The following is a 12,282-nucleotide window of genomic DNA, read 5'->3' on the forward strand; positions in this document are numbered from 1 at the left end:
CTAGTCATGAAGGTTGGGTCACATGTGATTCAGGGAGAGATTAGCTAATTGTATTCAAAATTGACTTGATGGTAAAAAGGGTGATGGATGAAAGTTTTTTCTCGGACTGGAGGCCTGTGACTGGTAATGTGTGCCACAGGGCACAGTGCTGAGACCTTTGTTACTTACAAAAATGATCTGGATGTGAATGTACAAGGCATGATTAGTAAATTTGCGGATGGTACAAATTTAGGAGGCATTGTTGATAGTGAGAAGGGTTGTCAAAAATTACAGAGGGATCTTGATTAGATGGGGAAGTGGGCTGAGGATTAGCAAATGCAATTCAATACAGATAAGTGTGAGGTGTTGCACTTTGGAATATCAAACCAAGGCATGATTTATACAGTAAATGGTAAGGTCCTGACGAGTGTCGTGGAACAGAGGGACCTAGGAGTACAAGTACATATTTTGTTGAAAGCGGCGTCACAGATAAACAGGAAAGTGATGAAGGCATTTAGCATGCTGGCCTTCATCAGTTGAGACATTGAGTATAGGAGTTGGGATGTTATTGTTACAGTTGCATTAGTCATTGGTGAAGCCGCACTTGGAGTATTGTGTGCAGTTTTGGTCACCCCAGGAAAGACACAGTTAAACTGGAAATTATGCAAAGGAGATTTATGAAGATGTTGCCAGGACTAGTAGGTCTGAGTTATAGAGAAAGGGTGGCCAGGACAGGACTTTATTCTTTGGAACATAGAAGAATGAAGGCACAGATAGGATGAATGCAAATAGTTTTTTTTATCCCCAGGGATGGGGAATTGCAAACTAGAGGGCATAGGTTTAAGGTGAGTAAAGATAGATTTAAGAAGGACCTGAGGGGCAACTTCTTCATGCAGAGAGTGGTGCATTTGGTGCCAGACAAAGTGGTTGAGGAAGGTACAATAGTAACTTTTATAAATATTTGGATAGGTACATGGATGGGAAGGGTTGAGAAGGATATCAATCAAATGCAGGCAATTGAAACAATTGAGTGTACACCAATATCGGCATGGACCAATTTGAGCCAAAGGGCCTATTTCCATGCTGTATTACCCTATGATTCTAAGATCCTACGGTAGCTTTACTCAATGCAAGCTTCCTGAATTTGTGCAAGAGCTACGAGCTGCTGATATATTTGATAGGGTTTGTCCTCATGGCTCAATGCACCCATATGTCTATGGGCTGTGCAAGACAAAAAAGTGGTGCTGTCAAGTCTCACTGGGGTAACATGCTGGAAATCAATAAAGCCCTACTATTCTTGGTGTCATCATAAAAATTAAATATTTTGAAAAGTACCAAAGATGCCTCAATTTACCTGGTTTTTAGACCAAGGTTGACAGAAATCATAGAGCGGGTTTCTGAACTTAACAAAAATTACTATTTATTATAAGCAATTAGAATCATGCTATAGGAAAATGGCTATGAACGATCAGCATTAAAGTTTACAAACTGAAACTATATTCCCTTACACACAAAAATTGGCAGATAGATAGATAGGGGGAAAGAGTGGGTTATGGATGAAGGTATTACTGGGTTTCATGGTCCCTGTTCACAGGATCTGTTGAGATGTGTCATACATTTCTTGAGCTGGTCAGACCACTGCTTCTTAGTTGTCTTTTGTTGGATGTTTTCACTGGTTTGCAAGAGGTACAAGATGACTGTTTCACTTATAAAAGGTTTCTGGTTTGTTAATTAAACATCACAGCTTACACCAACTGCTGAAGGAAACATAAACTGGAATGAAAACAAATTTCTGGAGAAATTCAGCAGGGCTAGCAGCATCATTGGAAAGAAAGCAGAGTTAGTGTTAAATCTGGTGACTCTTCTTCAGAACCAGATTCAAAATGTTAACTCTGTTTTCTTTCCACAGATGCTGCCAGAACTGCTGAGTTTCTCCAGCAATTTCTGTTCTTGTTTCAGATCTCCAGTATCAGTAGTTCTGTTTTATTATGAAAGATAAACTGTTTTCCTTCAGGTTTAAATTGGCTTAATACACAGAACAGAGAGAGAGAGGTCTTGGCTGGTAGAGACCCTGGTGGCTTCTTTGTATCTTAATCCCAGACCCAAGCTGTTCAGTTACCTGAAAACCAAACACATGGCTGTTGGCAGGCAGAAGGGTTTTGTCATTGATAACTGGTCACTAGTCCAAAACCAACCAAAGTTCTAATTTTACAGAACACCTTGGCTCTAGTTAATCAGCAAACAATGCTACAGCCCCAGCTGTACGTAGTTCACACTGAGTATCACATTACTCACTTTCAATCCTTGGTTTTTAAAGCAGTTCATTTTTTATTTCAATCCACAATTAGGAAAATACAAGAAAAATCATGGTATGACTCTATGACTCTATGTTCCCTCACATCCTATCTTATCTACAACTAGGTCTGCACAATATGAACTAGCCAAATGATTGAATGAATTGCTTTAACCAGTTTTCACAAGCTCATTGAAGGATTCCTTTTCATTTGCATAGACTATACAGAATTTGCATATGTATAGAAATACAGTGTACATGTGCTTATTTAAGATTACTAACCATTCAAAAGTGTACTTCTCAAGGAAGCCACAGATTTTTGTAATGGAGCACTATGTCAAGGCAATTTAGAACGATCAGAATTGTGTGAATCAGTATTCAATGATCTCAAGAACTCAGCAACCAGTAATTAAGTTCAGTTTTAACATCACATTGGGCAAAATAAATAATATTGCTATGGGATGCCCTCTAGGCTGAGTTCTTGCAAACATCTTTGTTGGATTCCATCAGAAATGTGCCTTCAATACACTGATACTCAACTTCCTATCCTTGCATATTTACAAGGCATAGATTTACTTTAACTGAAGTTATAAATAGATGCAAGAATTTTCTTTCATGTATTAACAGGCTCCATCGCACAATCAATCAAACTAGCTCCCTTTCCTTGATGTCCCAGCAGAGAAATCAGCCAGGGGCTCTTGAGCTTTGCATACCACAAGCCTACTTTTATTGGGCAATAAATGCGTTGGAATTCCTACAGTTCCACATACTACATTATCAGAACCTTCAACTAGGGCCTAAGCCACTTGTTCATCATGCAAGCTTAATGCTGAAATAGGATGCATCAAAGACATCTTGCAGGATGATGCCTATTCTGATCAGATAATTTTTTGTTATACATCCTGTAAACTCACAAATGGTCTAACACTGTCACTTTTGGTCCTAGCATGTGTCCAATCTATCTCCATTTTAGATTAGAAACAGAAACAGAAATTACTGGAAAAACTCAGCAGATCTGGCAGCATCTGTGGACAGAAAGCAGAGTTAACATTTTGAAACTAGTGACCCTTGTTCAGACTCTTTCTAGATTTCATGAAAACCAGTTACTCATAATTGTATAAATAGAGTAACATTTCAGATTCTGTTATATGTCTCAACCTCCAGATCCAGACCTTATCCATAGATTTTAGCAGAGCATATATAGAACATTACAGCACAGTACAGGCCCTTCGGCCCTCAATGTTTTTAGTTTGGCTTTGATATTGTGCAAACTGTCCCATATACAGTTTTCCTTGACTTCCATGGACAGGCCTTACCCATAGTTTTTAATACAGACATATATTTTCAATTTGGCTTGAATACTATGCATAGATAATGTCCTGTTTATGGAAAGCTAAGTATCTATTTCTGTCTTATATTGGGTTTGAAATGCTCCTTCTGTTGTTTTCTTTTGTTTGAGTGGACTTATCCTTTCCCTACCTACCCTCTTTCTTCTTATGTGCAAATAAAATGCCTTGGAATTTTCCTTAATCCTGTTTGCCAAGAATATTTCTTAGCCCCTTATAGCCCTCCTAATCCCTTGCTTATGTTAATGTAGCATTTTTGTTTGATACTTAGAGGCTCAAAGTTGTGATATATGGATTATTAATCTTTAACTGAACCAAGTGATTCAATACTTCGGACTTGCGCTCAAAAGAAAATACCTTGAGATGGGTTAAGATACAGTATTGTGAAATGGCTGCAGAAGCCACTTGACCTACAAGAGTGGCCCAGTTTCAAAATACTTCTGAAATGGATTACCATGAAGCACAAGTGGCCAGTTCTCCTGCAGAATTTCACATGTCATTCAACAACTGACATCTTGTCTGCAGAAACTACCAGACATACAAGGAAAACTACCAAATCCATCAGAATGCAAAAAAGGTCGCTAAAGACTCCCTTGTCAGTTTCATTGATAGTTTTGAAAATGGATTGTTCATACAGACTGTCCCCATTGTATGCCAATAGTCAGCTATCACAAATGTGCCCTTGTAAAAAGCTATGATCATAAACTTGTCTGCTTGCTACAGAGAGCAATAAAATCAAAAAGGTCTGAAATATGGAATCGGAATAGCAGCTGTCCACATTCAGGCACCACGTTTTTTGCAAGATGGATCAAAGAGAAAGAAGAATTAAATACCAAAGGAACTTCAACCATTATAGCAATAGTTCTGGAAAATGATGTTACTAGTTTAAAAGAGATGATCTTTGGAACAACTGCAATTGGGCCATTACATTATTCCAAGCAGCGTCAGAACTTCAAGATTGCCAAATGAACCTCAAAGTGTGTTGTAGGATCTGTTTCACCCTTTTTATAAGTTTATACTTTACTTGAATGAATTTACAATAAAACTAACTCTTTATTTTCATCAACTCAACATCTGTCTGCCTTATTTCTTCATATAACTTTGCATGTGGCCAAAGACATAATGAATTGAAGAAAGTCATATTTTTGAAATTCAAACTCATTAGTAGCCAAACTTAAGAGTGTTCGAGAGGAATTTATTCAATCTTCCAGACTTGGTTGTAACATTAGTTGAGGTAATATCTGCCACAAATGTACTATGGCTCAGCACATGCTAGCAATGATACTGTGGAGAAGGATTTTCTGGAGTTCATGTGCGACAGGTTTTTAGACCAATACTTTGTAGAACCAAACACAGCACAGGCCATTCTAGAATGGGTATGGAGTAACAAGAAAGGATTAATTTTTACAATCATTTTGTGTGGGATCTCTTCGGAAAGACTGATTGCAACATGACAGAATTCCTCATTAAGATGGATAGTGAATAGTTGAATCCAAAACAAGGGGCCTGAATCTAAGTAAAAATAACTACGAGGATGTGAGGTGCGATTCAGCAAGGACGGACTGGAAAATTTTATGAAAAGGGTTAGAATTAGAATCAGCTTTATTGTCACGTGCACTCAAACGAATGCAGTGAAAAGTTTGCAATGTCACCACGTATGCCGGCGCCATCATAGATACAGGATACCTAGGTATAGATACTTAAGTATTTGTTACAGAATTGAAAGAATAATAAGTAAAATCTAGCTCAGGAATACAAAGGTTTTAAAAAGTACTCAAATTACTTGAAGTCCAGCATAAGAATAAAAAGCTTTTTTTTAAAAAGTACTCAAATTATAGTACTTTTCATCAAGTCCGTGCCAGCACCTAGCATCCCGACCATGCCAGCCTTCAAAACTCAAAGCCTCGCTGACAGTCCACAAGGGACTTCCCTCCCTGCGACAGCTTCCAGGCTGTGACCCATCTCCTCGTGATGGCCTCCAGTTTGGGACTCACCTCCTCATGGTGGCCTCTGCTTTGGGAGTCACCCCATTTGATGAAGGATAGACAATGGATAATATTTGAAAGATTTAATTACAACTATTTTACATTCCTGTCTGGTGCAAAAATAAAACAAAAACGGTGGCTCAACTATGGCTTACAAAAGAAATTAGGGATAATATTAGATCCAAAGAGGAAATAGACAAACTTGCAGAAAGCCTGAGAATTGGGAGCAGTTTCTTACAGTTAGAATGGGGAACTAAGAATTGTCAAAAGAAAATGAATACATACACTGCTCCTGTCTTCATCAAACAGGGCTCAGGTAACCACCTGGAAATGTTCGGGAACTAAGGGGCTAGTGAGAGAGTGGTACTAATTAAAGAAAATCAGTATGAGTAAGACAACAATATTAGGGAAATTAATTGAAACAAAGGCTAACAAATCACGAGGTCTGATGATCGACATCCCAAAATACTAAAGGAAGTAGCCCTGAATCTGTTTACAATATATATTACTACCTTGGAAATAAGCAAATGTACAGTAGCTAAATTTGCAGATGGTACAAAAACTGGTGTAAAGGCAAGTTGAGAGAGGGGAACATAACAGCTTCCAGAAAGTTATTGATACGTTAAGTATGCAAAATGTTTGCAAATGGAGTATAATGTGGGAAAAATGTGAAGTTGTTCATTTTGGAGGGGAGAACTAAAGAACAGAGTATTATCTAAATAGAGAAAAACTACAGAAAACTGCAACACAGAGACTTGGGGTACTTGTGCAATAAGGCCAGACGGCCTAATCTTGTTCCTATGAGTGATAATGGGAACTGCAGATGCTGGAGAATCCAAGATAACAAAGTGTGGAGCTGGATATACACAGCAGGCTAAGTAGCATCTCAGGAGCTCAAAAGCTGACGTTTCAGGCCTAGACACTTCATCAGAGAGGGGGATGGGGAGAGGGAACTGGAATAAATAGGGAGAGAGGGTGAGGCGGACCAAAGACGGAGAGAAAAGAAGATAGGTGGAGAGAGTATAGGTGGGGAGGTAGGGAGGGGATAGGTCAGTCCAGGGAAGATGGACAGGTCAAGGAGGTGGGATGAGGTGGAAGGTAGGAAATGGAGGTGCGGCTTGAGGTGGGAGGAAGGGATGGGTGAGAGGAAGAACAGGTTAGGGAAGGAGAGACAGGCTGGGCTGGTTTGGGATGCAGTGGGGGAAGGGGAGATTTTGAAGCTTGTGAAGTCCACATTGATACCATTGGGCTGCAGGGTTCCCAAGCGGAATATGAGTTGCTGTTCTTGCAACCTTTGTGTGGCATCATTGTGGCACTGCAGGAGGCCCATGATGGACATGTCGTCTGAGGAATGGGAGGGGGAGCTGAAATAGCTCGCGACTGAGAGGTGCAGCTGTTTGTTGCGAACCGAGTGGACGTGTTCTGTAAAGCGGCCCCCAAGAATACTAGAATACACTTCCTCCCACCCACCCTCCTGCAAAAATTCCATCCCCTATCCCCAATTCCTCCGCCTCCACCCCAATTGCTCCCAGGATGAGGCATTCCACTCCCGCACATCCCAGATGTCCACGTTCTTCAAGGACCGCTACTTTCCCCCTGCAGTGGTCGAGAACGCCCTTGACCGCGTCTCCTGCATTTCCCACAACACATCCCTCACACCCCGCTCCCGCCACAACCGCCCCCAGAGGATCCCCTTCGTTCTCACATACCACCCCACCAACCTCCAGACACAATGTATCATCCTCCGACACTTCCGCCATCTACAATCTGACTCCAACACCCGAGCTATTTTTCCATCCCCAACCTTGTCTGCCTTCTGGAGAGACCACTCTCTCTGCGACACCCAGATGTTCACCTGCACATCTGCCAATGTGGTATATTGTATCCATTGTATCCGGTGTGGCTTCCTCTACATTGGGGAAACCAAGCGGAGGCTTGGGGACCGCTTTGCAGAACACCTCCGCTCGGTTCGTAACAAACAGCTGCACCTCCCAGTCGTGAGCCATTTCAGCTCCCCCTCCCATTCCTCAGACGACATGTCCATCATGGGCCTCCTGCAGTGCCACAATGATGCCACACAAAGGTTGCTGGAACAGCAACTCATATTCCGCTTGGGAACCCTGCAGCCCGTTGGTATCAATGTGGACTTCACAAGCTTCAAAATCTCCCCTCCCCCCACTGCATCCCAAACCAGCCCAGCCTGTCTCTGCTTCCCTAACCTGTTCTTCCTCTCATCCATCCCTTCCTCCCACCTCAAGCCGCACCTCCATTTCCTACCTTCCACCTCATCCTGCCTCATTGACCTGTCCATCTTCCCTGGACTGACCTATCCCCTCCCTACCTCCTCACCTATACTCTCCTCTCCACCTATCTTGTTTTCTCTCCATCTTCGGTCCGCCTCCCCCCTCTCCCTATTTATTCCAGTTCCCTCTCCCCATCCCCCTCTCTGAAGGGTCTCGGCCCGAAACGTCAGCTTTTGTGCTCCTGAGATGCTGCTTGGCCTGCTGTGTTCATCCAGCTACACACTTTGTAATCTTGTTCTTAATTGTTAAGGTCGTATGGAAATATTAGATGTAATGATAGTCATCTTCCAAAATTCTAGAGACGCTGGAGCAGATTTTAGAGACTGAAGAATGGTAAACGTAACCTTTCTTTTAAAAAGGAGTGAAAAAGAGAGAATTACAGACCACTTGTCTTACAGCAGCCGTGGGAAAACACCAAGAGTCCATTATTAAAGACATGATAACAGAGCATTTGGAACGCATTAATGGGATTAGACAATGCAAGCATGGGTTTATGAAAGGCAAATCATGCCTAAAAAAATCTACTGGAGTTTTTTGACAATGTAACTAATAGAATAGAAAAGGGAAAACCAGGGTATGTGTATTTGGATTTTCAGAGGTTTTTGATAAATTTCCTTATAAGAGGTTAGTGAGCAAAATTAAAGCATATGAGATTGGGGGTAATATTGGGAGCATGGGCTGAGAATTGGTTGACACAGGACACAGAGTGGCAATAAATTGGTCTTTTCTACATGGTCGGCAGTGACTACTGGGGTACGACAAAGATGAGTAATTGGGCATCAGCTATTCATAACATATATGAATGACCTGGTTGAAAGAACCACATGCAATATTTCCAAGTTTGCTGATGACACAAACTGGGTGGAATTGAGATAATAGGAACTGCAGATGCTGGAGAATCCAAGACAACAAGGTGGGGAGCTGGATGAACACAGCAGGCCAGGCAGCATCTTAGGAGCAGGAAAGCTGACATTTCAGGCCCAGATCCTTCATCAGAAAATCTGAAGGGTTTAGGCCCGAAATGTCAGCTTTCCTGCTCCTAAGATGCTGCTTGGCCTGCTGTGTTATCCAGCTCCACACCATGTTATTGTAGAATTGAGAGTTTTGACAATGCAGCAAAGAGGCTACATGGTGATTTAGACAAGTTGAGTGAATGGGTAAACATGTGGCATATTTGTACAACATGGGTAAATGTGAAGTCATACACTTTGGTGTGAAAAATAGAAAGGCAAAGTATTATTTACACTGTAATATATTGGTAAAAGTGGATGCACAAAGGGATCTGAGTGTCCTTGTACCGAGTCATTGGAAGGAGACAGGCAGGTGCAAAAGCAATTAGAAAGGCAAATGATATATTGGCTTTCATTGCAAGAGCATTTAAATTACAAAGTAAGGATGCCTTACTGCATTTGTACAGGACCTTGGTGAGACTACACCTGGAGTATTTTGTGCAGCTTTGATCTCTCAACCTAAGAAAGGATACCCTTATCATTGAAGGGAGTGCAGCAAACATTAACTAGGCTGAAACTGGGGATGGCAAGACTGTTGTATGATGGGAAACCGGTTTGACTGAGCCTGCATTCACCAGAGTTTGGAAGATCTGATTGAAAAGTATAAAATTCTAACAGACCTGGGCAGACTAGATGCAGTCAGATTATTTTCCCTGATAGGAAGTGTGAACCAGGGATCACAGTCTTGGGACACGCAGTAGACTGTTTAGGATTGAAATAAGGAAAAAAATTTCTTTGCTCACAAGGTTGTGAATCTGGAACTTTTTAACCATGGAAGGCTGAGGAGGCCAAGTCAATATATTCAAGAACGTTCTTTTTTTACATAAGAGACATTAAAAGCATTTAATGAGAAAGTGGGAACGTAGACTGAGATAGATGCTCAGCATGATTGTAATGAATGGCAGGGTAGGTTCAAAAACTTCAATGCTCCTGGTTTCTATATGGTTGCATGTTTATAAGACCAAGAACCATGTGGATGGAACCAGCTCCAGGAAGAATCTCAAAGCTAACAAATTTCAAGGTGTGCCTTTTTAATGAAATCTTAATCATTGTTTCAACTTCTCAGGTACATGCTGCAAGTTGGTTTGACATTTAACAAAATTATATATTGAACGAAATAACCTCCTTAGCAATGTTTATTGTTCCTAACTCATGCTGAATCATGCATATCTCATACCAGTTAAATTATTTCACAGCTGACATGTGAATGTTACTGCTTGTTTACACTTGTTTTGCTCTACCACCCTTTAATAAAGGAACATAATTTTGGAAATTGTTTTGCATACACATATGAATTGACAATAATTAACAAGGTGAGCTACACATTATGGGAAATCTGCAACATTCGGTACATTTATTTCAACTGCTGCACCTATTTTGGTTGATGTTTTGAAATCCATATGTCTCTTTCGGTTTTCACAGTGTTTGCTAGCCTTTATGCTGTAGCACTGTACTCTGTATTGTCCATAGTTAACACAAACTGGCCCACATTTTTTGGACTTGTACGTAGCAAACCACTAATTTGGAATGCTATAATCAACCTTGGATTTTTGACTGAATTTGACACATGTTAAAAGTAAACATACACAGTATATTTTAAGGAATTTGTAATAGGTCTCATTGCAAACTTTCATTCATTGCTGTTTGGAGAATCTCAACATTAACTAAATTGTAAAAGGTTTAATAATGAGACGCCGGTAGTAGGGCCGTGTACACCATTTATTATTTAGATATTGATAAACGATATAAATGAAAATAGGCTTCAGCGATAGTAGGAACTGCACATGCTGGAGAATCTGAGATGACAAGGTGTAGAGTTGGATGAACACAGCAGGCCAAGCAGCATCAGAGGTGCAGGAAGGCTGACATTTCGGGTCTGGACCTTTCTTCAGAAATGCAATTCTGAAGAAGGATCTAGGCCCGAAACATCAGCTTTCCTGCTCCTCTGATGCTGCTTGGCCTACTGTGTTCATCCAACTCTACACCTTGTTATCCCTATAAATGAAAATAGGCTCCGATTGCTGAAAACTTATGCGGCGCTGACTCTAATAACAATGCGAACATAAACTGGTGTAAACTAAAACAGCGAAAACTCATTCTTCCTTTTGTCTCACCTTTAACAATAAAGAAGAGATAAAAATAAAAAAATAGGCAGTACATGTTCTTGAAGACAAAATGCTGTCCGGTCTTCCCTCCTCAGACACACCGACGGACTAGGCCTCAGGCATTGATCTCGTACTCGCCAGTCGGTTACCAGGGAAACGCTGTCTCCAGGAGAGGGAGCCCCGACAACGAGGAAGGGAGCGCTGGGTGGTGAGATGGCGGGCGCTTGTGGCTGTAGTATTGTTCTGTCCCTCTGGTTGCTGCTGTGTCTGCTTGTGCTGGCGAGGAGCGAGGAGAACAAGGTACGAAGGAATGAGTGAGGAAGCTGACCGCTGATGGATGTACCAGCGGCGCTGAACCGGGAAAATAGTCCTCTGCTGCTAAACGGAGGGTCGGTGGCCTCAGGCCCAAGTCATCAAGGGTTCATACACAGTGTGAACGGGTGATGAGTGGAGGCGGAACCCACACGTTTGGTCACTAACGGTGCTAGTCTGTGTAATTTACCATACTGCTCTGTCTTACTGACAGCTTTGTTTTGCTTTGCTTTCTAAATGCGATCCACCCTAAATACAGCTTCCTTTGAACATTTTGCAGGCTGGGTCACTCATCTGACCAGTAATGTCACTGTTGACAACTCTCCAAATTGATCTCTTTTAAATTTATTTCTACTCTTAATCATTTTAAAAAGTAAAGAGGCCTCATTCAAAGGTATAAATTCTAAGTAGATATTGATCTTTAAGAATCAAATAAAATCATACGTTTGTGGAACTGTTTGTTGGAAAATGATATCCGCTGGCACAGTTGTGGATTTCGGCGTTGCATTAATAGTCCCGTAGATTTTAGGAAGTGACGTCCAAATTCAGCAGCAGGAAATCACAAATGGTGATCTGTGACTTGTTTATGAATTTTATAGCTGAGATGATAACTTTTACGAGTTTATTTGATGGAGTGTTGAAAACTTACTCTGTATAGTTTACAGTTGCATTTTAATATCCTCATTGTGTTAACCGCTACTTCCTGGTGAATTAGCATCTTTAAGACAATCCTTTTTTTAATTCTATCTGCCTGTTTTAAAGCTGGGTATTTAAGCGACCCAAATGTAGGAAATGTAAATATAATTGATTTGGCTGCTCTTTAATTTTGGATGGGAACCTAACAGTAAAACGTGTTCAACTGGAAAGTAGTTAATTTCACTAAAATGACTGGGATTAAGCCTGATTTAATTGTCTAGGAATAAAAAAAGCAGAGTATTGATGAAATATA

The 12,282-nt window shown here is 40.9% G+C and overlaps 1 protein-coding gene and 1 long non-coding RNA gene across 2 annotated transcripts in view; one reads left to right on the top strand and one right to left on the bottom strand.

The window, feature by feature from the left end:
- The window catches only part of LOC125459395 (uncharacterized), a 34,545-nt gene extending 22,699 nt beyond the window's left edge, over positions 1 to 11,846 (bottom strand). Inside the window, exon 1 of the long non-coding RNA XR_007249008.2 lies at positions 11,031 to 11,846. This is a non-coding gene — a long non-coding RNA (uncharacterized LOC125459395). The remainder of the gene's footprint in view (positions 1 to 11,030) is intronic.
- Positions 11,176 to 12,282, top strand: part of tmem9b (TMEM9 domain family, member B) — a 71,109-nt gene continuing 70,002 nt past the window's right edge. The window contains exon 1 of the mRNA XM_048545806.2: positions 11,176 to 11,321. Within this exon, the coding sequence (XP_048401763.1) occupies positions 11,235 to 11,321 (87 nt within the window). The 5' untranslated portion in view covers positions 11,176 to 11,234. The remainder of the gene's footprint in view (positions 11,322 to 12,282) is intronic.

The sequence above is a fragment of the Stegostoma tigrinum genome, chromosome 17, assembly GCF_030684315.1.
Source record: "Stegostoma tigrinum isolate sSteTig4 chromosome 17, sSteTig4.hap1, whole genome shotgun sequence".
Lineage (NCBI taxonomy): Eukaryota > Metazoa > Chordata > Chondrichthyes > Orectolobiformes > Stegostomatidae > Stegostoma > Stegostoma tigrinum.